The sequence below is a fragment of the Pongo abelii genome, chromosome 16 (assembly GCF_028885655.2).
Source record: "Pongo abelii isolate AG06213 chromosome 16, NHGRI_mPonAbe1-v2.0_pri, whole genome shotgun sequence".
Taxonomy (NCBI): Eukaryota; Metazoa; Chordata; class Mammalia; order Primates; family Hominidae; genus Pongo; species Pongo abelii.
This window is the reverse complement of record NC_072001.2, coordinates 79,723,299-79,749,756: the sequence shown is the minus strand read 5'-3', so window position 1 is coordinate 79,749,756 and position 26,458 is coordinate 79,723,299. Positions and strand designations below refer to the sequence as shown.

The 26,458-nt window shown below is 38.1% G+C and overlaps 1 protein-coding gene across 28 annotated transcripts in view; it reads left to right on the top strand.

The window, feature by feature from the left end:
• SCAPER (S-phase cyclin A associated protein in the ER) overlaps positions 1-26,458 on the top strand; it is a 555,380-nt gene that overhangs the window by 446,113 nt on the left and 82,809 nt on the right. For all 28 annotated transcript variants that reach the window (NM_001374332.1, XM_063716003.1, XM_063715996.1 and 25 more), the window contains 1 exon segment: positions 22,786-23,018. In NM_001374332.1, the coding sequence (NP_001361261.1) occupies positions 22,786-23,018 (233 nt within the window).

The window sequence follows — 26,458 nt, the reverse complement described above, 5'->3', positions numbered from 1 at the left end:
ATCTAGAACCAGAAATACCATTTGACCCAGCAATCTCATTACTGGGTATATACTCAAAGGATTATAAATCATTCCACTATAAAGACACATGCACACATATGTTTATTGCAGCGCTATTTACAATAGCAAAGACTTGGAACCAACCCAAATGCTCATCTATGATAGACTGGGTAAAGAAAATGTGGCACATACACACCATGGAATACTACGCAGCCATAAAACAGAATTCTGAGTTCATGTCCTTTGCAGGGACACGGGTGAAGCTGGAAACCATCATCTTCAGCAAACTGCGAGAAAACCAAACACTGCATGTTCTCACTCATAAGTGGGAGTTGAACAATGAGATTACATGGACACAGGGAGGGGAACATCAAACACTGGGGCCTGTCAGGGGTTGGGGGGCAAAGGGAGGGAGAGCATTAGGACAAATACCTAATGCATGCGGGCTTAAAACCTTGATGACGGGTTGATAGGTGCAGCAAACCACCATGGCACATGTATACCTATGTAACCTGCACGTTCAGCACATGTATCCCAGAACTTAAAGTAAAATAAAAATAATAAAATTTTAAAAAGTTAAAAAATACTAGACGTGGTGGTGTACACCTATAATTCCAGCTTCTCGGAAGGCTCAGATAGAATTGCTTGAGCACAAGAGTTCAAAGCTGTGGTGCATTATGATAACACCTGTGAATAGCCACTGCTTTCCAGCCTGGGCAACATAGCGAGACCCCAGCTCTTTAAAAAAAAAACAGTGCTTACAGGAAAGTTTATACCTTTAAATAGAAATATTACACAATTAGTGCGTTCTGAATATAATGCAGTTAAGGTAGAAACCAATGAAGATAAAGATCCATATATACATTTAGAAATTTAGAGATTCTCATAATAAACTCAAGAGCGATAGAGTAAATTACAAGTTTTTGAAACCTAAAATGGAAAAATAGTGAAATCAAAACATCGAGTTGTACAACTGAAGTATATACAATTTTTATTTGTCAACTATACCCCAGTAAAGCTGGAGGAATGAAAATAACAACAATGAAAATACTGCATATCAAAATGTTTGGGATACAGTTAAAGCAAAACCATTAAAAAAGGCGTAAACTTAAATACTTAGGCTTCATAAATTAGAATTGATCAAGAAGAAAGAAGAGGCACAAATAATGAATAAAATGGGAAATTTAACTACAGGTTGAGGAAGAATTAAAAAGTTAAGAAAATACTTTGAACAGCTTTATACCAGTGCATTTGAAAGCTTTAACGAATTTAAATTCCTAGAAAAATATAACTCACCAGACCAACTCAAGAAGAAGTAGAAAGCCTGAATAATTTTTTAACCATTAAATAAATTATTTAAAATCTATCTATAAAAAAAAGCATCAGGCCTAGATAATGCTACGGCCAACTTCCAGCAAACATTCCAGGAACAAGATCATTTCAATATTAAATTATGCCAGGAAGATAAAACGTGTGATTTCTTCACAGTTCATTTTTTTGAGACCACTATAACCTTGGTAACAAAACCAGACAAGGATGGCGCAAGAAAAAAAATTACAAGCCAGTCTCTCTCATGAACCAAGATGTCAAAATTCTAAAAATATTAGTAAATTCAATGAATTATAAAAATGAGATATTTTTACAAAGTGTAAAAGCAAGCAAAACTAAACGTTATATTCTCTAGGGACACATTTATGTAATAAAATCTTTGTTTAAGCAAGGGAATGATAAACACAAAATCATGATAATGGTTACTAGGTTAGGGAGATGGGGAATGAAATAGTAGAAGAGCCAAAAATAAATGTATTGATATTATTCCCGTTAAATTATTTAAATTTTACTTAAAAAATTAAAGCCACAGTTGTAGTCTTCTTGGAATTTATGATCAGTGGATAGCTCAAACAAGCGGTCAAATACAATATATCTTAAGGATTATGATGAGTCAGGACAGTGCTGATTTTCAGGGATCAGAGAAAAGTTCCTAGAGAAAGTAATGTCTAAACTGAGACCTGAAGGATAAGTAGTAATGTGGTCATCTAAGAAAACAATAAGAAAAAAACATCCTTAGCAAAGTTTATAACCTAAGTGAAAGGAAGGGGGATGAGTGCTAAGTGGTGAGAACTCTAGCTGGTGACATAAGTAGGAATTCACTAGTGAAGGATACCAAGTCAGTGATAATAGGACATAGCCTTAGCTCTTGCCATACAGATGCTTGCTTGTCTCTCAGGTTTCAAATATGAGGAAAGAATGTACTTACTGTACTACTACATTCTGGAAAATAATGCCCTGTATTTTAAATAGACACAAATGATAACTGATCTGTCAGTTTAAGCAGGAAGACCTGTATCTCAGATCATTCTCCAAGTATCTTTCTGCCACTTTTTACCAGTGAGAGAGAAATATTTATTTTGTTTATGAAATAGTTATGCCATACCCATTTCCCAAGAAGAATGAACGTTTGTTGAGAAACAGGATATTTGCCTAATTTCAAAGTATAGTATATTCCTACAAAATTGTTATTAATTGCAAAGTAAAAGAGTAACTTTCTAGTGAAAAAACCTGGTACACACCACCTTACCAAATGATCAAAGTAAACAGTATCAGTTATGCACAAATCAGAACTGTCTGCTACCTGATAGGCTGCAATGAAAATAACACAGCATTGCTTCTGTAATATTTCTGCCAAAGATAATATAATCTGAATCTAATTATGAGGAAACATCCTACATACCTAAATTTTAGGACATTCCTCAAAATAACCTGTAATCTTCAAAAGTCTGAAAATCATGAAAGTTCAAGGAGTCACTGAGGAGTGTTGTAGACTGGTAGTAATAAGAGACATGACAACTAATTAGAACACGATTCTGAACCAGATCCTTTTGCTATAGACGACATTAATGGGACAATTGGCAAATTTTGAATGGGCTCTGAGGTTTAGATGGTGACAAAGAATCAGTGTTAATTTCCTGACTGATGAATATATTGTAATGTAGGAGAATGTCCATTCATTGGAAATACACAAAAGTATTCAGTGGTGATGGGGCATCATGTGAGTATCCTCACAAGGTTCAGGGAAAACGGTCCTCTTAGCTGGGCTCAGTAGCTCTCACCTGTAATCCCAGCAACTCAGGAGGCTGAGGCAGGAGGATAGCTGGAGGCCAGCAGTTTGAGACCAGCCTGGGCAACATAGCAAGACCCCATCACTACAAACATTTTTTAAAAATTTAGCTGGGCGTGGTGGCACACACCCGTAATCCTACCACTCACTGAGCTGAGGTAGAAGGATCACTTGGGCCCAAGAGTTTAAGGTTGCAGTAGGCTATAATTGCACCAGTGCATTCTACCCCGGGCAACTCTCTCTCTAAAAAAAAAAAAAAAAAGTTCTTTGAACTAGTTATTCTAATATTTGGGGCTATATGCACACAAAAACACACAAATATTTTAACAAAATACAAAAATAAAAGTTTTGGAAACCTGGAATGAGTTGATAAGAGTTTTGTGATTTCCATCAGCTACATACATTGACCTCAATAGCTGAAACACAGAATAACTTAAAACTAGGGCTTATTTCTTGGAGCTGAAATATGGCCTTCAACTTAAAATGTTTTCCTTATGGGAAAATGATTGTTCTTATGAAAGGAAAGTGAAGCTTCCATAGTAGACTGTTTAGCTATATCATTGAAACACATTTAAAATCCTTGAAGAGGAATTTTTAAAACACCTAACTCATACTATGAAAATTCCTCGAAGGGGATGACAGCTATTCAGTGTATACTTTGTGCCAATTTGAACAAAACGCTGATGTCATTTAATATGAAAATTTAGGAAAATGGGCAATCCCAGTAGCTGGTGGGAAACCCATAGTATCCCAGGTATCTTGTGTAGAATGTTCACAGTATAGCTGCAGGGAAAAGACTACTACAACTGAAAGGCACAAAGGCCAGGATCAGCAATGCAAGGGTATAGTTCTGTTCCTTTGTGTCTAACAAGCCTGGAAATACAAGACTTGTTAACTGCCATTTTGAAAGACTGAGAACAGAATCTTGAAATTAAGAAACCTAACAAGGGTAAGATTCATACAATACACATGTGTACATATACTCAGAAAGCAGAGAGATGAGAGAAAATGGAAGAGTGGGACTGAAAGGAAGACAATAGTAGGAACTAGAAGAAGAATGAGACAGAAAAGGGAGGTTAAGGAAGGAGGTAAAATGAAGAGGAAAAGAGAATAGACGTGGATCAGGTGTGGGGGTATGTGTAGAAATTAGAATGGCAAATACAGAGAAAACCTGATTAGACCTTTCCCAATACCCTGTAATAATGCAGTCACAGCCTGCCCTCTTTAAGCTTACATCCCAGTGTTGTCATGTTTGTATTTAGATATAGCAAGGCATGAAGCAGTAAGTCTTCTGTCTTTTCCAGTAAATGAAAGAAAATAGTAATATCAGACATTCTAAGGTCATACACACAGCTAAGTTCCTGTTTCTGTGCCCTTTCCCACTCCTCTTGGGGTTTTATGAGATGTGGGAAATGGACTAAAAGCATTCTTTATGGTTGGCCTCTGCTCTTGTTCAGTTCATTCTTACCTGTTAAAGCAGTCTGTTTAGAGAGGAAAAGGCAGCAATATTAGGTCTCATTAATGTTTCTGACTGTGGCAAAAGTCTTAACATAGACCACACTTCAGTATGTAGTTGCATTCGTTGAAAGATAACTTGCTTTCTCTTAAACCTTGACAATATAGTTTAACAAACTCCTGTGTTTTATAAAGCATGCTTTAAGTTTGGCAGTTTCTTATAAACATACACTTACCCTACATCCCAGCAATCCCACTCCTAGCTATTTCTCCAAGAAAAATGAAAAACATTTCTCTACAAAAAGACTTGTACAGGAGTGATCTTAGCATCCTTATTCATAAGTAAAATCCCTAAATAACACACATGTCCACGAACAGGTGAATTGATAAATTGAGGTATATTCATAGTGGAATATTTAGCAATAAAAAGGAATGAACTATTGATACAACATGGATGAATTATTCAGAATTCATGGAAACATTATTCATACTGCAGAAAGCCAGATTCAAAAATCTACCTACTGTATGATTGCAGTTGTTTGAAATTCTAGAAAATGCAAAGTCATTTATAATACAAAGCAGATCAGTGATTGCCTATGCCCACAGGGGCAAAAGGGAACATTGACTTCAAAGGGGCACAAGGAAACTTTTGGAGATGATCAAAGTGTTCTATATCTTGATTATGATGGTTCTTACATAGATGCGTATATGTCAAAATCAAGTGTACACTTCAAATGGGTGCATTTTACAAAAAAATTTATTTTTAAAATATGTGTTTACAGGCCAGGTGCAGTGGCTCATGCATGTAATCCGAACACTTTGGGAGGCCAAGGTGCATGGATTGCTGAGCCCAGGAGTTTGAGACCAGCCTGGGCAATATGACAAAACCCTGTCTCTACTAAAAATACAAAAAATTAGCCAGGCGTGGTGGCACATGCCTGTAATCCCAGCTACTCAGGAGGCTGAGGCACGAGAATCGCTTGAACCAGGGAGGTGGAGGTTGCGGTAAGCCGAGATTGGGCTGCTGCACTCCAGCCTGGGCAACAGAGCAAGACTCCATCTCAAAATATATATGTATATATATATGCTTTTACAAATGTGGCAAAATGTTATCAATTGGTGAATCTAGGTAAAGGATATACTTCATCTTATATTTCATTGTACTAGATTTAGAAGGGAAAAAAATACTCTTTCCAAAAGGCAGCAATGTAAAGACAGTAATTGAATTATTGAGGGGAATAAATAAGCTGGAGAGCTTAAGGAATACTCCGTCTTCATAGAATTTTGTATCTGTTCTTTCAGACTACACTGCTACCTTCTTAATTCAGTGTCTTGATATGTATAACATCAAGAAAAAAGCTATTGATTTGCTTTCCTTATATTTTAAGTGAACAGAATTTAATTCACTTTCTTCCACTTTGAGTGCCCTTTTCAGACAAGAATATGCTATAGTAGACATCACAAGGAATACAGAGACAATATGGTGTGGAGCTTGCTCTCAAGATACAGTGTAGCACAGGGGTTAGCAGATTCAGATCCACAGGCCAAATCACCACCTGTTTATAAATAAAGTTGTATTAAAATAAAGCATTTGTTTACATATGACTGCTTTCTTCTTACAACAGTAGAACTGAGTAGTTGTGATGGAGACTGTATAACCTGCAAAGCATAAAATATTTACTGTCTGGCCCTTGACAGAAAAAAATAATCGCCAACTTCTGGTCTAATAAAATAGATAAGACATGGATGTTAAAAACAGAGTGTCATAAGCAAAGTAAAGATCAGGTGTTCCAAGAGGTCAGAGGAGGGAGAGATTCCTTTAAAAGGAAAGCTGGAGAAAGTTTCATTAAGGAAGTGGTATTGATAGCCAAACCTAAGTAGGAATTAGGCAGAGGGAGATTTGAGGATACAAGTTGGTAAGTGCTGGGGCAAGAGGCATGGAGGAAAACTTTATACATGCCCTTGAAAATCACCAGATAGAGGGAAATAAGGGCCAATTAAGCAACCTTGTACCCACTTGTCATAGAATTATAGAATATCAAGAGCTGTAAACCTTAAAGATTATCTCATATAACTATTTGAAGTTACAGTTGAGAAAACAGACTGAAAGGGATTAAATCATTCATACAAGGCCACATACAAAGTTAGTGGGGAAGCCATACTAAAATTCAGCATTTATGCCTCCACACCTTAAGCCAATATTTACTGAATTAAGCTGAATTGCTTCCCCAGAGAGACTTTCTAGGGCAAAGACTTTCATCTAAGGTGTAGAATACAGATCAAAAATCTGTAGAGTACATTTTTAAAATTACATATGCTCTTTCCTCCTTTGAGATTTACTACATGAAATGAGAAATGTCAGTTTTGGAGATATGTTCCCCCAAATGAATATTGTGGAAGAGTAAGACCAAAACTTTTTCTAAAATCATGTATTTCACATATGGTTTAGTAGATATTTGATAGGCCTTTATAGAAAAATAAATGATATTATTTTGAAGACCATTTGTTGCTGCCTATGAATAACTTGGTAATATCTGGATTCTGTGTTGGATCAGATTGCCCATCCCAAGACTCACGTTTATATTTTTCATTCCTGTGTGTGCTTCTGTCCAAACTTTGCCAAAAATTATGCCATCGTTTGTCAAGTGTCAGCATTATCAAGCTTTGTTGTGTTACGTCACTAAGTGCTATCCAGTAGAAGAGAGATGATAATTCACTGGCTTCTGGTAATACTTATCACCCTTTCCTGCCACAACCAAACCTCTTAAAGAGCTGTCTGCATCCATTCTTTTCATTTCCACACTGCAGATTCACTATTCACCCACTGAGTTTGGTTTTTTCTCCCACCATGCCACTCAAAGTTCTTTCACCAAGATCACCAGTAGATTCTAACTTGAAAGTCTCCCCTCCTTTGGTTTGTAGAAAATCTCCCTCTGGACTTTACTCCTGCTAGGCCATTTTGCAAATGTTGATGTGTCTCAGAATACCTTTTTAGTTTTCTTCCTCACCTTCTCCTACCAAACTGTACAATCTTCATAAACAGGGTTTCTTTGTTTGTTTGTTTGTTTCAACAAACAGCATGCCATTTGTTTCAACTGTTTCCCATACACCGATGGTCCCAAGTCAGCATCTTCAAACCCTGAAACTTAGCATGCCCAGAACTGGGCATATACTCCCTCAAAATCGGCTTCCCCCACTGCATTCCCTATCCTGGTAAACAACTCTACCATATAAGCCAGAAACCTAGGAAAGTTAAAACCATCCCTCCCTTCACTCTTCTTTCCCCCTTTCCCTAAATATGCAGTCAATTAGATTATTCTCCATTTCCCATCATCTTTCATTTGTAAGTAATATAATAGCCTCCTTCCCTGCTGTTAATTGTAACCCTTCTCATAGCAGCCTACATATTATGATGAGTCATTTTTCAAAAAATGAAAACTTTTCATGGCACTCCTAGCTTAGAATCCTTCATTGTCTTACCCTTTATGTTCAGAATTGAGAGCTAAACCCCTCAGTATAGCAGGGCTTGTGTGATCTGACAGTCTCATACACCACTAGTCCAACTATCTCCAGCAACCTGCAGCTTCCTGAACACACATACTCTCTTCTGTCTTCTTTCATGCTGTTTCCTCATGTGTCCTCTTCACTACCCAACATCACCACCATCCCAGCAGGCTAAGTTTTTCCTCTCTCTGTGAGACTCAGCTCAGTGGTTACCTTCCCCAGGCACTGCACCTTGCACCTGTCCTCATAAGACCATGAGTTTACTTATCACCTGGAATTCGAATTACATTTTACTTACCTGTGAACTCTGGGAGGCAAGACCGTGTCTTTCCTCTTCACCTGTTGAGTTTATCACAGAGTCGAGGACATAGTATTCAAAAAATGTTCAATGAATGAAAGAAATTGTTGTAAGCTAATGTGTTTTGTAGTTCAGATAATAATATTATTTCAGAGATAGGTGTCTGAGAATATAGGAATAACAAACTCAGTTTCAGCTATACTTTCACAACACAAAATGAGTTTGTGACCTCAGATGTTTAGGGGTTTTCCCACACACACACCAAGCCAAGTAGTCCTTCAGCAGCAAACACCAGCTAGGAGCCTCTACTTCAATTCAATTCTGACTACTTGAAGGTAGCATCATACACACAGGTTTAGAGCTCAGTCCCACAAGACTGTCCACCACTTCAGATGCCAGTCACAAGTCTCAGGTTGTTTTACCTGTGCTTCTGACCAAATGACTATAAATCAGAGTTCCCCATGAACCTTTCCTTGGGTTCGATGAATTTGCTAGAGTGGCTTACAGAACTCAAGGAAACACTTACATTTACCAGTTTATCACAAAGGATGTTACAAAGGATACAGATGAAGAGATTTATAGGATGAGGGAAAGAGGCATGGATTACCCTCTCCAGGTGCACCACCCTCCAAGAACCTCCATGTGTTTCATGCTCCTGAAGCTCTTCAAACCCTATCCTATTGGGTTTTTATGGAAGCTTCATTCCATGGGCATGATCAATTAAATCATTAGCCATTGGTGATCAGCTTAACCTTCAGCCCTTAATACACCAGACCTAACAAACATCATGGCTTAGCCTAGTCCACCTTAAATGTGCTCAAAACACTGCCCTTAGCTTATAGTTGGGCAGAATTAGCTAAAACAGAGTCTATTGTACAATGAAGTGTTGAATGTCTCATGTAATTTATTGAATCATATACTGAAAGTGAAACAGGGAATGGATGTATAGGTACTCGAAGTATGGTTTCTATTGAATGCATATCTCTTTCACACCATGATAAAGTCAAAAAATCATAAGTTGAACCATGGCAAGTTGGGGACTGTCTGTATATGTTTCACAGTATTATGAGATTATGGATGACATACATTTCCTTTTTCGTATGAATTTGTCTACTTCAGGATATGCACATAACTGCCTCTTTAAACCATAGGGGGTTCTCCACAATGTTAATCTCCATCCTATAAAGTGGATAGCAAAGCTTAGTGATTTTCCATAATACATCTGTCCTTCTAAGTTTCTACTGAACTTGCCTGAAGAGATTAAAGGAAATTTCAGTTCCCTATATGTGCAAAAACAACCTATGAGAAAATAATAGATACTTGTATTTCAGTAAAGCTCTACCTCTAAAACTTCCCGAGGTTCTTTTGCAGCTTTTGCTGAATATAAAACATGTCATTTGGGGCAGCTATTGCAATGAGAAACAATGTTTAAATGATTTATTAGCACCAGTTGAAGCCTGGATTTTCATTTATCTAATCATGGTCACTTGTTGCAGTGCCCTGGAAATGGTAATAAAACTTCCATCACACTTGTTTAGTGCTTTATAATTTTTGAGCACTTTCACATGTCACCTTGATTAATTTTCAGTATTGTATACTACGATAGTTAAAGACTCAGGCTCAGAAGTGAGACAGCCTAGATTGAAATCCTGACCCTGATGTAATTTAACCTCTCTGAACCCTAGTTTTCTTGTCTGAATATAGGAATAACAATATTTCTGATCTATGAGAGTGTTGTGTAGATTAAGTGAGATGATCCAGATGAGCTGTTATCATGGAACCTCACATTAAGTGCCCACTAAATGTTAGCTGCTACTACTATTATCACTACTGCCCCTTCCACCACTATTTCTACAAGAAAATTCCCTGTGCAGTAAGAGTGGATATTACTTCTGGAAGAATCAGAGGTCTTAAGAAAGGGTTAAGCACTCATGCAACGCCCCTCTCGCCATCCCTTGGTGGTGTTAGAGAAGGCTGAGTGGGAAATCGAGATTTTAATCCTCATCCAGCAGTAACGATGCACCTCCACCCAGGGTGCATGGAGAATGTATTGGAAGCCTGATTTTTCACCCCTACTGAGAGATAGTGAGATTCTCCTCCCCCACTCACCAGGATGGTGCCAGAAGGGGCCAAGTGAGATGCCAGGACTCACCAGCTTCCTGTGGTAACAAGCCCTATCCCATCACCTCCTGTGGAAACCATGTGGGGAACAGTAACATGCCATCTCCAGGTGGCTAACTCAGGAGCCTGAATTCCTGCCCTCACCTGATAATGAGGCAGCCTTCACCCCCAGCTGACAGTAATGAAGTGACACTCCCTGCCCCCCATCAGAACAGTGTCAGAGGAGGTCTTCTAAAACAAGATTTAAATAAGATACAGTCTTATCATACACAAAGCTTCCAGAATATAATTTAAAAATCACTCATCATAGAAAGAACCAGGAAAATCTCAACCTGAATGAGAAAAGACAACAGATGTTACAATTCTTATAAGGATTTTAAAGCAGCCACCATAAAAATGCTTCAAACATGCAATTACAAATATGCTTAAAGCAAATGAAAAAGTAGTCTCGGCAAAGAAATAGAAGATATATATTCTCACTTACAAGTGGAAACTAAGCTATGGGTATGCAAAGGCATACAGAGTGGTATAATGAACATGGGAGACTCAGAAGGAGAAAAGATGAGAATAGGGTAAAGGATGAAAAACTTACTTATTGGGTACAGTGTACACTATTCGGGTGACAGGTGCACAAAAATCCCAGACTTCACCACTATACAGTTCATCCATGTGACCAGAAACCACTTTGATCCCTAAAGCTATTGAAATAAAATAGAAGATATAAAGAATAACCAAGTGAAATGCTATAATTGAAAACTATAATAATCCAAAATTTTAAAAGTCGGTGAATGTGCTCCAATGACTGAGTGGAGAGAAAGGATGAAAGAATCAATGAATTTGAAGTTAGAACAATCAAAATTACCCAATCTGAAGAACAACAGAGAAAACAGACCAAAATGTTTCAAATGACCAGAACCTAAGGACTGATGGAGCTATAACAAGAGATCTAACATTCATGTCACCAGACTCATGGGATCTAACATTCATGTCATCAGACTCATGGAAGTAGAAAAAAGACAGGGATGAAAAAGTATTTGAAGAAATAGTAGCTGAAATGGTCCCAAATTTGGCAAAAGATGTAAATGTGTGGGTTCAGGAAGCAGAGCAGACCACAAACAGAATAAACAAAAAGTAAATTATTGGACTTAAGCCCTAACACATCAGTAAAAATGGTTCCAAAATAACAAAATTTTATTTAAAAATGGGAAAGATTAGTTTACAGCCGTGAGGGAGAGGGAAAACTTGTGGAAAAACTGAATTACATAATGAACATAAAAAATAGGAACTTTATTTTTTTAACTTAAGTTCCATCAAGTTCAAGACACTTTTATAAGCCAGCCGTTTAATTCATCCCTAAAAAACTAAGGGTCCTGGGAATTTAACCATGTCAATGCAATCTTTTTTACATTATTAACTGAAGAAAAATGGGGCCCTTTACAGATTTTTTAAGATTAGGAAACAAGAAGTCAGAAGGAGACAAATCAGGACTGAAAGGTGGATGCCCAATGATTTCCCATCAAAACTCTTGAAAAGTTGCCTACATTTGATGAGAATAAGCAGGAGTATTGCTGTGGTGGAAAAGGACCCTCTGGTGAAGCTTTCCCAGGTGTTTTTCTGCTCATGCTCTGGCTAACTTTCTCAAAACGCACTCATAATGAGCAGATGTTATCATTCTTTCACCCTCCAGAAAGTCAAAAAGCAAAATGCCTTGAGCATCCCAAAATGTTGCCATGATCTTTGCTCTTGACTGGTCCGCATTTGCTTTGGCTGGGCAATTTCCACTTCTTGGTAGCCATTGCTTTGATTGTGCTTTGTCTTCAGAATCATACTGGTAAAGCCATGTCCTATTGCAGTTCTTCCAAGAATTGCTTCAGGATCTTAATCCCCCTTGTTTAAAATTTCCATTGAAAGCTGTGCTCTTGTCTGCAGCTGAGCTGGACACAATGGTTTTGGCACTCATCAAGTGGAAAGTTTGCACAACTTTAATTTTTCAGTTAGAATTGTATAAGCTACCAGTTGAGAAGTCTGTGGTGTTAGCTGTTGTTTCTGCTATTAATCATCAGTCACCTTCAATTAGAGCACAAAATGAATTCTTTCCTTGTAAATTGATGTGGATGGTCTGCTGGTGCAGGCTTCATCTTCAACATCATGTTGTCCCTTCTTAAAACAAGTTACCCATTTGTAAACTGCTGATTTCCTTGGGCCATTGTCCCCCTAAACGTTTTGTAAAACACCAGTGATTTCAGAATTCTTCCACCCAAGCTTCACCATAAATTTGATATTTGTTCTTGCTTCAATCTTAGCAGAATTCATCTTGCTCTTAAAGGGGATCTTTTCAAATTGATGTCTTATATTTCTTTGTGCCTCCGACTAGAGCCTCTTCAGACATGTTATAACAAGTTGATATAAGTTTATTTTGGTGCAAAAATAATTGAAATCCATGCATAGTTTTTTCAAAATACACATTTTTCACAAATGTTTGAAGACCTCTTATATTAAGGAGCCCCTGCACTGTTTGGGAGGATGAACTAGATAATCACCTTTAGGCTTTCCAACTCTGGGAGTCTCTGATTTTCTCCATTCTTCAAGGTCCGCCATCTAGCATTATTATTAGAAGGTGATTCCCTTGGTGGTGGTGTTATTTTTTTACCCCAACTTTCGCTGTTTATCTGTCTTCTCATTTGCATCAATACACATGCCCCCACCACCTTTTTCATTGGTTTTTAAAATTATTTCCTGGTTTTTGCCTGTCTGTATTCCAGATAGATGAGATTACTTGAATAACTTCATAATCATAAATAAAGACCTACAGAATCATAGAATCTGAGACTCAAAAGAGGTCTCAGAGATTAATGAGTCCATCCTTATACCAGGAAAGATATAATGGTGTTAGGGTATATCACCTAACATGGAGTCAGATGTTTTGAATTTGAGAAGCTGCTCCATTATTTGCTGACTTCAAGATCTTGTGTAAGTTGCTTAACCTTTCTGAGCCTCTGTTTTCTCATTTGCATAATAGGCATAATAATAGATATACTAGAAGGTAGCTATAAACATTTAATTAGATAAATATATATAAAGGGACCTAGCTTGCCATCTTACAGTGGACTCTCAGTAAATATTAATTAAAGCTGAATGTCCTCATTTTATACATAAGGAACTGGATACACACAAGTCATGCTGGTAGCAGCAGATGAGATAGAATGAGAGAGACTCAGGCCTCCCGGGACAGTGCTCCCAACACACCAAAGCTGCTATGTAAATGCCTCTAAAACCTCCCCATTCTTTCACTGGACAAATATTTAGGCACTGGAACTACAGAGACAAATTGTAGCTCACAGTTTAGTAGGACAAACCAGTAAGAGACATTTAAAATGTAGTATAATGAGTGCTGCGGTAAAGCACAGCATGTACAAGGTGTTTGGGAATTACAGTGAGGCATATAACTTATTTTGGGGGGTGGGGAAAAGAAAAGATGCACCTCATAGACTATAATAACTGAAACAGGAGTAAGAGGTGAACACATAGGATATTGCATAGAGAAGGGTTTTGCGTGCAAACTTCCTTTCTTCCTTTAATTCACTTTACACCTTTGCCCAGGATGACTAAATACTATCTATATCTATATCTATATCTATATATAGATATAGATATTTAATGCTGGTTTTCTGTTTACCTTGGACCTTCTAAATGTCACAATTATTGGTTTGGTGAATTTTTTTAGTGAAAATCAATGTCTACATGCATTAAAAAAATAGTGAACATCTACTACATGTCTGATGTTGTTTAGGCACTGGGATTGTAGCAGTGATCAAGACAAAGTCTTGCTCTCGTGGAGCTTATATTCTGATTGAGAGAGAGAGGAAATAATGTACAGTATGTCAGGAGGTAACTGTTGCACTGGAAGAAAAATAAAGTTGAGTAAGCAAGAAAGGGAAGATAGGTTTGGGGAGAGAAATGTTACTTTAAATAAGATACTCTGGCATAACTTACGGATAAGATGACATTTGAATAGAGACTAGAAGAAGTGGAGAAATTAGTCATGAGGTTACCTGGGGGAAAGGTATTCCAGGCAGAGGAAATATCAGAATGCGAGCAAGAGACAGACTGACTTAGTATATTAATTTGGGGAGGAATGGAGGTAGAGGATAGATCAGAAGGGCTTCCTTGGGCATCATGAGGTTTGGAGCTTTTAGTTTGCAGGAAATGAGATACCAGGGAATGTGTTGAGCAGAGGAAGTATATGATTCAACATGTATAACAAAGAGTTTTGTAAGCATCATGACCACTAAGGCATACACTATAAAGTTTGCTGACATTTTATCTTGTTAGGATTTTGGCTGCATAAATATAGGCTCAAAGGCATAAATATGTTAGAAGGGGTAATGATATTTAGGATTAATTGCAGTGTCTTCTTTAATATTGTCATAACATTATTTGTGGCATAAAAAGAAGGGGAATAGGCCGGGCATGATGGCTCACACCTGTAATCCCAGCACTTTGGGAGGCCAAGGCGGGCAGATCACAAGGTCAGGAGATCGAGACCAACCTGGCTAACATGGTGAAACCCCATCTCTACTAAAAATACAAAAAATTAGCCGGGCGTGGTGGCGGGCGCCTGTAGTCCCAGCTACTCGGGAGGCTGAGGTGGGAGAATGGCATGAACCTGGGAGGCAGAGCTTGCAGTGAGCCAAGATCATGCCACTGCACCCCAGCCTGGGCGACAGAGCAAGACTCCGTCTCAAAAAAAAAAAAAAACAAAAAACAGAAGGGGAATAATTTTAAAAGATAATAGTGAAAAACTACTAGCCACTTCTGTGTGATTTCCTTTTATATTTTCAAGCCATGTAAATTGTTGAGGTAAATACCTTTCATCAGTTCTATTTTTATGCATAATATAACATGGGCATACACGTTTTATAAATATCAGTGGGAAAAAGACTGTTGCATGTTTAGTGACCGTTTCATATAGGAAATGAGGCCAACAATGTAAGAACTTGTGTCTGCTGCTGGAGCCCTTCCACATTTTTTGCCTTTTTTTTCTGTACTCTGACACTGTCTTGACAGTTTTCTAAACAATCTCTTATTGATTCTCAGTGAACCTAATTCATATTCTGAGCATTCTGTTTACACTGTACAGCTTGAAAATATGTAAACCTATCTTCAGAATACTAAAAAACAGTTGTACAGAATTACCAGTAATTACTAATTTAATTTTCTCTGTCATGGAATCACATTACAGAACAATAGATTTCTATTACTAATAAAAGCATTTTTCTGTATTGCAAACAAGAATGTTGAAAGTATTTGAAACCACTTTGGCAATGGGAAAAAAGAATACATGCTTGGCTTTTAAAAGTTATAATGACTTTTAATTTAACTTCGCTGAAAACATTTTGATTCAGGGCTTTGTCCTATAAACATTGGGTTTCATTTTGGAATAAGTATAGAGAATCGGCACCAGTATCTATTCCAGCCCTGATGATTTCTGTATCCTCAAGGAAGTCTTTTTCTCCTCTGGACCTTGGTTTCCCCAAAGATAAAATAAAAAGATTTGATTCTAAGATTTTTTTCTATATCTAAAACTGTATGAAATATCTACAAATTTTTAAAAGGTCAAATATCTTTTGAGGGGAATGGGAAATTTTACAATAAGATTATGTACATGAAATCACTGTATAATAAGCTGCTATTATAAGAGTAAGATAATGACCACTCTAGTATATTCTAAAGAAATATTCCAAAGGAAATACCTTTCATCCATTTGAAAAGAAAGCATGGTTTTAGATTTCTGCCTGAGGGGTGAGAGATTCAGAAGGACCAAAAACTACATAGCTCTCTTTCCCAGGCCAGGCTTGGTACATACCAGCAGGTGGTAGTTACAAACACTGATGCATGCTGGGAAGGTAAGCTTCCCCTGCCCCTCCACAGACCACCCACCCCAGAATGGAATGTGTTCCACACTCAGGTAAGTCAGGTGTGTAATAGAGCAGAGTGGGGGAAGGGAGGAGGTTGCTTGCACACCTTGCCAAGGACAGGCCCTTGGCCCAGCAGCTGTGCTGAAAGTAAGTTCAAACTCAGGTGTTGCTCTATAAGCAAATATCAGAACTCACTCACAAAAGTGTGTATTTCATGTATTAAAGGTGTCCCAAAAGAGCAGGCTGCTCACAAGTAAGCTATTTTACCTCTGGCAAGTAACGGTGATACCCAACTAGATGAAAGACAGCAGTGCAGTATACTGCTTTGAATAAAATGTCATTTACAGTATAGATACCTTCTCCTTAAAGTTTCTTTTTGTCAAATCTCATTTTTAAGACGAGAAGGTCTTTGGGAGGCTAAGGTGGTCGGATTGCTTGAGGCCAGGAGTTTGAGACAAGCCTGGCAAACATGATGAAACCCTATCTCTACTAAAATATTAGCTGGGCCTGATGGCACACACCTGTAATGCCAGCTTCTTGGGAAGGTGAAGCACAAGAATTGCTTGAACTGGGGAGGTGGAGAATACAGTGAGCAGAGATTGCACCACTGCACACTAGCCTGGGTGACAGAGCAAGACTATCTTTAAAAAAAAAAAACAAATTCATTTTATCTCACTGAAGATGAGCCCCTCCTTACCTTAATTCTGGCAATTTTGAAATTCTTTTCTAGATGAAGCATTGGTTTTCTATTACAACATTCCTGTAAAATAACTTAAACCCAGCAAAAGAAAAATCTATATAAAGGGACAAGGAGAATTTCTGGGACCATTTGAATAAAATGTCCTCTGAGACAGACCAAAAAATCTTTTACCGAAGGTTGCAAACAAAAAACACTATTTTTAACAATGAAAGGGCCAATCTAAATGAAAAAATGAAATTTTCTATGAAAAAATTTGTTTCGGTGCTTGAACTGGATGTGAGGCTCAGTGAGACTGTTGGAAAATAGAAGATCATGGTGAGAAAGTAGGACTGTTCAGTAAAGTAAAGGCCTTTAGACCTGGGCCTGAGATCCTTGGATTTGGCCCAGCAAGCCTGACAAGGGAGATTTGCCTAGTGCAGGACCACAAAGATTCTTTGTGTAACTGCTAGATTGTTATAGAATTTTCTCCATTTGTGTTTACTTTATGAGCAACTGACAAAATGGTGTTTGTGAAATTAAGCACAAAGCCCCCAGTGAGACGGAAAATCAAAAGTTGCCAGTCAGCTATAGGCAGAGAATATAACAATAGTGTAAAACTATATATCTGATTTGCTTTACATTGAGCTTATTTTCTTGGGGAAGATAAGGAGGTAACATTTGGTCCCCAAACCACATTTACAGTTTCTAAATAATGAGATTAGTATGTTTCACCCAGAATTATCCCAACAGCCCATAAATATATTCTTAATTTTTTTTTTTTTTTTTTTTGAGACAGTCTCACACAGTTGCCCGGGCTGGAGTGCAATGGCACAATCTCGGCTCACTTCAACCTCTGTCTCTTGGGTTCAAGCAATTCTCCTGCCTCAGCCTCCCGAGGAGCTGGGATTACAGGCACCTGCCACCATGCCTGGCTAATTTTTTGTGTTTTTAGTAGACACAGGGTTTCACAATGTTGGCCAGGGTGGTCTCGAACTCCTGACTTCGTGATCCGCCCACCTTGGCCTCCCAAAGTGCTGGGATTATAGGTGTGAGCCACCACACCTGGCCTATATTTTTAATCTTTTGGCCAAGAGTAAAGCTCATGTGAAACCCCTAGTTTTTTAATGGAAGAGACATCAGTAAGGCAGTGTTTTAGCTCATGACCCATTTTCACATCCTCCACCAGAGACACAGCTTCTCCACAACTCTCAGTAAAAGAGATGCCCAATGAGAGGGAGTCACTGTGGGGTAAGGGAAACCACATGGGCTTTAGAGTCTTAGCAGATTGGGTTCAAGTCCCAGCTCTTCCATTCAGTAGTTGTAAAACTTGGACATGTTGCTTGATGTCTCTGAAATTTGATTTCTAGTCTGTAAAAATTAAATGAGATAATATAAGGAAAATGATTAAGAACCTGGCATGGTAGAAAACTCTAGTAAACATTAGTTTTCATTCTTCCCCCCCCTACCCTCATAAGTGTGGCTCATATTTTAAGCTTTTCTTGACCTCTTAAGGGTGTCATTTTGAGAATTAGCAGTTAACGCTGATTTGTAGTAAATCCTAATTTCATAGGAAATAAAGATGATTCAGTCTGTCCCCAGATCGCAATGCCTTTTGCATTCTCGTATCTGTCTTTTCTTGTGCTTCCAGAACCAGTATCACATTTTACTACTGCCTACCTGTAAAATGGTCACTGTTTTTCTCTCTCTCTCTTTTTTTTTTTTTTCTGTGAGACAGAGTCTTGCTCTGTCACCAGGCTGGAGTCCAGTGGCTTGATGTCGGCTCACTGCAACCTCTGACTCCCAGGTTCAAGCGATTCTCCTACCTCAGCCTCCCAAGTGGCTGGGATTACAGGCACACACCACCAAGCCCAGCTAATTTTTGTATTTTTAGTAGAGACAGGATTTCACCATGTTGGCCAGGATGATCTCCATCTCCTGATCTCGTGATCTACCCACCTCAGCCTCCCAAAGTGCTGGGATTACAGGCGTGAGCCACTGTGCCCGGCCCATTTTTCTTTTTTATATTATTCCTTCTGTTTCTATAAACCAAGAAACCACATCTTGTTACAGTTTTATGAAATTAGAGTCTTTAGGGTCTGGACAAAAGCCTGAGGATGAGCAAAGCATCGGTCTGCTCCCTTGACTATGTATGTGTTAGGTACTCAAATGTTAGATGAGCAAGTGTTTAAATAAATGACATCAATTTTATTATCTCAGAAGTCTTTTTAATTTCCTGTTGACTACTGTATTTTTAAAAGTTCCAGTTACTGGATAAAAAAACTTCTAGATAAATGAAAGATTGCTAAATACAACATGCATACATAGTGTTTTATTTGAAATACTTCATGATGAAAAACAGTACAAGGTTGTTGAAGAAAAAGGAATATGAAAATTTGTGATGAATGAAGAACCCTGACATTACCTAGAAACGTATTACTCATATTCTTTGTGTAGTGTGTAAAAGAAACAGAAAGTTGTATTTTAGAGGATTTATTGAGTTAATTTTAGAATGTGGCCAGTTGAACACATAAATTACATTCTCTCTGTTGAGAGGCCTTACTAATATTCTAGTGAATAGATGAAAGTCATAAACCCTCAAAGAAAGAGCATAGGAAGGAAAGGAAAGCAAGTATTTTTTTTTTCAATCTGGAAAGCACATGATTGAAAGAGTTGCCCAAACTAGCAAAACGCCAGAAGAAAATTTGTGCCACAGAATCCTAGCAGGGCTCAAGAATTAGAGTTACTGGCTATCTCAGAAAATGAGGGTGCAGGTGGGGCTGCAAAGAGGGGAATTGGTTGAAAGTCTAAATAAAAGGCAGTTTAGGTGCCCTGGGTGCCTTAGAACCTACCTACTATATGTATAGCCAAGTGACTGCCATTGCCCAAACCTCAGAGAAGACACCAGTTTCAATCAAAGTTACATAGAATATGAGGACACCAGGCACAGCCATACAAAAACAAAGTGATTTAGTGAAAACCCATTCTCAGAACAGTAAGATACTGAGCCCCCTTCTCCAGTGAACCTCTGAAAATGCACACCATGTTATACACTCCAGGTTTGCAGAGGATATAAGATTTCATTCTGTATCATGAAATTAACTGTCCCAGGACAATAGACTTATAAATACTAAAAGCTGGGATCTCCCATCAGAAAAGTGTGGTCTCAACCTAATCACCCAAATTGAAACTCCTCACACGGAAGTTTGTATTCAGCTTCTGATTGATTAGATCCAGATTGTGATACACTGATATATTCATTTATCAATCTTAAATATGAACAAAAAGCCCAAGATTACTACATATTTGAGGAAAGCCTCCAACTTGAAATACAGAAAAACCTCAAACGAAACAGAGACCATGTTAGAAACAAAAGAAAATCTTTTAAAAAGTATAATTTCACAAAAATGAGAAGATATTGCATCCATGAAATAAAAACAAGACACTACCAAAACATATAGAAAGCCAAAAAGAGCTCTTGAAATTTGAAAATATAATTGATGAAACAAAAAAACTAATAGGACCAGAAAATAAGGAAGTCTCCAAAGAAGCAGGAAAAAACATAAAAAGATGAACAGCAAGAGAAAAAGTATTTTCCAAATTAGAAGCTCAGTCTAGGTTCAAAATCCATCAGAAGGCCGGGCGCAGTGGCTCATGTCTGCAATCTCAGCACTTGGGGAGGCCCAGGTGGGCAGATCACCTGAAGTCGGGAATTCAAGACTAGCCTGGCCAACATGGTGAAACCCCATCTCTACTAAAAATACAAAAATTAGCCAGGTGTAATGGCACACACCTGTAATCCCAGCTACTCAGGAGGCTGAGGCAGGAGAATCGCTTGAACCCAGGAGGCAGAGGTTGCAGAGAGCTGAGATCATGCCACTGCACTCCAGTCTGGATGACAGAGTGAGACTCTGTCTCCAAAAAAACAAAACAAAACAAAAAATCCAACAAAAAAATGAATGGGAGGAAATTAGCAAAGAAATAATGCAAGAAATTTTCCCAGAAATGAAACATAAAACTTTCAAGTTGAAAAGACCACTGAGTTTTCACACAATAAATAAAAGAAAATCTATACCAAGGCACAGGAAATCAGCCATAAGAAGATTCTAAGTTTCTGGAGTTTCAAAGTTCTACAGGGCGTGCACTGAAGTATTAGGAATTAGAGACTTCTAAACAGCCATGCTTGAAGTGGAAAACAATGGAGCAATCCTTCAAAACTTAAAAGAATATGGCTTCCAACCAAGAATCCTATATCCAGCCAAACTATCGATAAAATGTAAGGATAATAAAAGATATTTTTAAACATGCAGAATCTCAAAATGTTTCTTCCATGCACTCTTTCTTAGGAAGTTGGTGGAGTAGACCCTACACCAAAATGAGAGAATTGTATGGAAAGAAAAGGAAGACATGAGATCCAAGAAATAAGGGCATCTAACCTAGAGCTGTGTAGTAGGCCTAGAGAGTTACCAGTCTAGGTTAGAGAAAGAGGGTGGCTGATTTCAGGAAGAATGTCTCCTTTGGAGAAGGAAAAAGAATCAGCAATCCCTGATGTATATGAATTTGACAGGAAATTTCATTTTGACAAGAAAGATAGACAATGAATTAGTGATACATAAATAGGAAATTCAACATATAGGGAAAAATGATTATCTCAGTGAAACCAAAAATTTTGGACAAAAGGGTAAATGTTAAGTAGATTAGCTGTGAATATTTACATAGTCATAATAGAAAAAACAATAACTATTACTATGCAGTCGATAGTGCTGTTTAACAGATGTTCTGATTCTTTCTCTCTTGCCAAGTACATGATAGGATGACATTTCCTGGCTCCCTTTGTGGTTGGGTGGACTGTGTGACTAGTTTTGGCCAATAAGTTGCTTGTTTTTTTCTAAAGATCCCCCTTTTGGGTCCAAGTGATCATTTATTCCTCTATCTTTGGTAGAACTGATACAGATAAACAGTGAAAATGAGGCAAAGGCTGGTTGTCACCAAGTAAGTACATTTGTGGAATTTAATATTTTACCAAATATTTTCCCATTCATCTTCTTAGTTGAACTTCAGAGTTGTCCTGGGAGCTAGGGAGATACAGAAAGCAAGGAACTTGTCTCATATCATATACTACAGAGCCATGGTCCAAGCTCCAATGTTTAATAACCACGTTACTTGTAAACTATATGCAAAGAGAGCTGAGTATGACATTATGTACTAGGGAAAGAACAATTTTGCCATTTTGTAGTAGGAAATGCAAATTTCATCCTGATAGAGGAATTCAGGTTAGATATTTTTTAATACACTGTAATAAGAAATGGTGCTGTCATTTTATCTGTTTTCTGAGTTCATTTAAATTTTTAATATAATTTATTAAGTATTGCATACTTACAGTGTACCTGTGCATGTTCTAAGCATTTTATATGTATCAGCTCATTTAATAATCACAAAAATTCTATGATACAGGTACTCTCATTATCCTTGTTTTATAGATAAGAAATTGGAATTTTGAAATAGTAACCTTATCCAGGGACATCAGGTACTGAGGGTAAAGCTCAGATTTGAACTTGCAGTCTGATTTCAGAGCCAACACTCTTGAACATTTTAGATTGTCAAAATTACTTATGATTCCAGAAATGTTCTAAACTATCTGCCCATTTTTGGTGGTTTTATTGAAACATATTTACTGTACTTTTTTTTCATCTAGGTTTATGTTCCAGATGAAAATAATACTATTTTGGGAAGAAATACAAATAAACAAGTTTTTGAAGGCTTGACAACTGGACTTCTCAAAGTCAGTGCTGTGGTTTTGGGCTGCCTGATTGCCAATCGACCAGATGGAAACTGCCAGCCAGCTATCCCAAAAATACCAACACAGGAAATGAAAAACAAACCCTCACAAGGTGATCCTTTTAACAGTCGAGTTCAGGACCTTATCAGGTAAAATTGCTAGAGTTCTTAAAACTTTGTTCTTTGTTAAAAAACTATATTAATTTAAATCTCAAGGCCCATGTGATGGCAGTGGTTCTCACAATGCCATTCACACATTCCTGGTAGAGAATACCAAGAACGCCTTGTAAATATTTCTCAGATTTATCACCTTCACTCCGTTGCTGCTATTAATACTTTACTTCAGATACTCAGGTTCTTTTGCAGCGGCAGACAGCATGTCTGTCTGTCTCTCCCCCACCTTTTAAAAATAAGTTCTTTTTCCTAATTATGAAAGGAATACATGCTCAATGATAAACAATTTGGAAAACATGGAAGAGCACAATGGATTTTTTAAAACAGTTTTGAAGAGAGAAAGAAAATTCTTTTAATGAAAAGCAATATAGGTAGAGCTCAGGTATCATTCTTGGTTGTTTTGTTGTTGTTGTTGTTGTTGTTTTTTCTATCAACCAGTCTGGAGCGCAGTGGTACAGCGCAACCTCGGCTCACAGCAACCTCCGCCTCCTGGGTTCAAGCAATTCTCCTGCCTCAGCCTCCCAAGTAGCTGGGATTACAGGCACATGCCACCATGCCTGGTTAATTTTTGTATTTTTAGTAGAGATAAGGTTTCACCATGTTTTCCAGGCTGGTCTCAAACTCTTGACCACAAATGACCCGCCTGCCTCTGTCTCCCAAAGTGCTGGGATTACAGGTGTGAGTCACTGCACCTGGCTTTTCTTGATATTTAGATAGGTGATGTTAGAATGTGTTCTGCTAGAGCTTTTACAAGTTTCTTGATGTCAACTCTTTCCAACTGAAGGAATTTCTGAGAATTCCCCTATCTCAGTTCATCTCTGGTTATAAATTCGGCTCAGACTTAAAACAACAATAATAGCTACCATTTATAGAGTACCCATTATAGTGTAATACCTTACACCTAGTAGGTTAACCTTATAGGGTTATACCTATAGTATAGTATAGTAACCCCTTTAAGTGTAAGGTATTGTAGTAGAGGCTTTGCAGCCCTGTAAGTGTAATATTTCTAACTCAAACTTTGTAGGTGAGGAAATTGCTCAGAGAAGTTAAGTACTTAGCCCAAGGTTATGTAATAAATAAGATTAAAAGTAGGTGGGAGAGCTGAGACTGGAACTCATGTCTAGCTGGACTCCCAACACCTGTATGCTTTCCACTACACAAATGTGACAATTTCTGACACCTGTTCCAGGTCAGCCCTGTTTCCTTCTAAGGTCACCTTCTCTCCAGGGAAATTTACTCCTGCTTTGGCATCTGAACTCATTTACCCTCGTTAATTTTTTATTTCCCAACAGAGTTTCATCTGGTGTTAATCAATTACCTGTTCCACCTATCAGCACCTCTTCTGTGTTCTGCACTGATCTCTGGCTCCCCAAATCCATGCCATTTGTTGCTCTCTGAAGCTTATGGTTGGTTAACAGGAGAACAAGAATGTACTCCTCTGTATTTGCTTCTTTCGCAGTTCATAAATTTCTTCTGCTTTCTTGTAGTGCTTTCTTGGGAACAGTTGTTTCATTCAGTAGCTTCCTTACCCTTGATTACTTTGTTCACTTACCCCTTCTATCTGCCTGTCCTCTTTCCTCAAGTGTATTTATTACTGGAGAGCACCAGGCCCTTTGGGCCACAACCATTTATCTTACAGCACTTGACTTTTAGCCTCCCTGGCCTTTCTCTCAGTTGCTTGATCCCATTCAATTCCCCATGTCCTTTTGGTCGTTGTAGAGTTTGCCCTCTCTGCTGACGAATGTCATTCTGTCCCTGCATTCTCCCTTGGGCTACCCTGTGATGCAGCAACCCTGCATGCTTGTCATCCAGACAACTTAGCCACATGCCTTAGCTGTGATGAAGCGGAAGACCCATTCAAATGCTTCATTGCAATTCCAGTGGGCCTTCCAGGGGGAAATACATACATTTTCACATATATTATTATAATTACCAAATCCTTCTTTTAATACCTTCCTTTAGGAGGTATTTTTCCCCTAATACCTTCCTCCTTTAGGAAGGAGCAGTGGTAATCTGCCAAACCAAATAACTCATGTGACTTAAAAACGATGATTGACGACCATACTACTTCAAAAAATACCATGCCAGTCTTTCTCTGATTTGAACCACTGTTGTTGAATATTGTTTTCTTACAGATAATGCATTGTTATTTGGCTTGGTGAAGACTGTGTAAAAATGCAAACCATATTTCACATCTGCCTAGTTTAGCAAACAAAGCATTTTTTTTTTTTTTTTTTTGCTAATTATTTTCATACTTGCCTTCTCACCTTCCCAGATATGAACTGACAAGAAGTCTCACTCCACTCCCTGTTACAATCTGGGCATTTTTGTCAGTTGTGAAGTTGAGTAGAAAGGGCTCCAGTACAGTCTTTGGAGCTATTCTCTGGCTGTATCCCTGAAGTAGAGCAGGAGCAGATTCTGACATCTGTCCCTTCCTTCCTCTTATCTGGCATAGGAGAGGTAGGAAGATATCTAAGAGACATGAGATCATTACAGTGTTTATTCTTATTATTTTTTTTGTTTCAGTCAAGTTTCTGCATCTAAGCCATTCTTGGAAATATTTTTCAATTCAAAGTATGGCCACCCATACCAATTTTGTGCCAGACACTGTAGAAGGACATGTCAAGAATTTAAAAAGACTTTTACCACGTATCCAACTAATTTTATTTTACTATTAGACATCTGAATTTATTTCATTTTTAATTTTTTTAATTGGCACATTGTAACTGTATTAGTCTGTTTTCACACTACTGTTAAAGACATACCCAAGGCTGAGAAAAAAAGAGTGTTCCACATGGCTGGGGAGGCCTCACAATCTTGGCAGAACACAAGGAGGAGTAAGTCATGTGTTGCATGGGTGGTGGCAGGCAAAGAGAGAGCTTGTGCAGGGGAACTCCTCTTTGTAAAACCATCAGATCTTTTGAGACTTATTCACTATCACGAGAACAGCATGGGAAAGACCTGCCCCCATGATTCAGTTACCTCCCACTGGGTCCCTCCCAAAGCACATGGGAATTCAAGATGAGGTTTGGGTGGGGATACAGCCAAACCATATTATTCCACTCTATCTCCTCCCAAATCTCATGTCCTCACATTTCAAAACCAATCATGCCTTCCCAACAGTCCCCCAAAGTCTTAACTCATTTCAGCATTAATTCAGAAGTCCATAATACAACGTCTCATCTGAGACAAGGCAAGTCCCTTCTGCCTATGAGCCTGTAAAATCCAAAGCAAGTTAGTTACTTCTTAGATACAATGGAGGTACAGGCATTGGGCAAAGATACCCATTCCAAATGGGGGAAATTGGCCAAGACAAAGGGGCTACAGGCCCCATGCAAGTCCAAAATCCAACAGGGCAGTCAGATCTTAAAGCTCCAAAATGATCTCTTTTGACTCCATGTCTCACATCCAGGTCA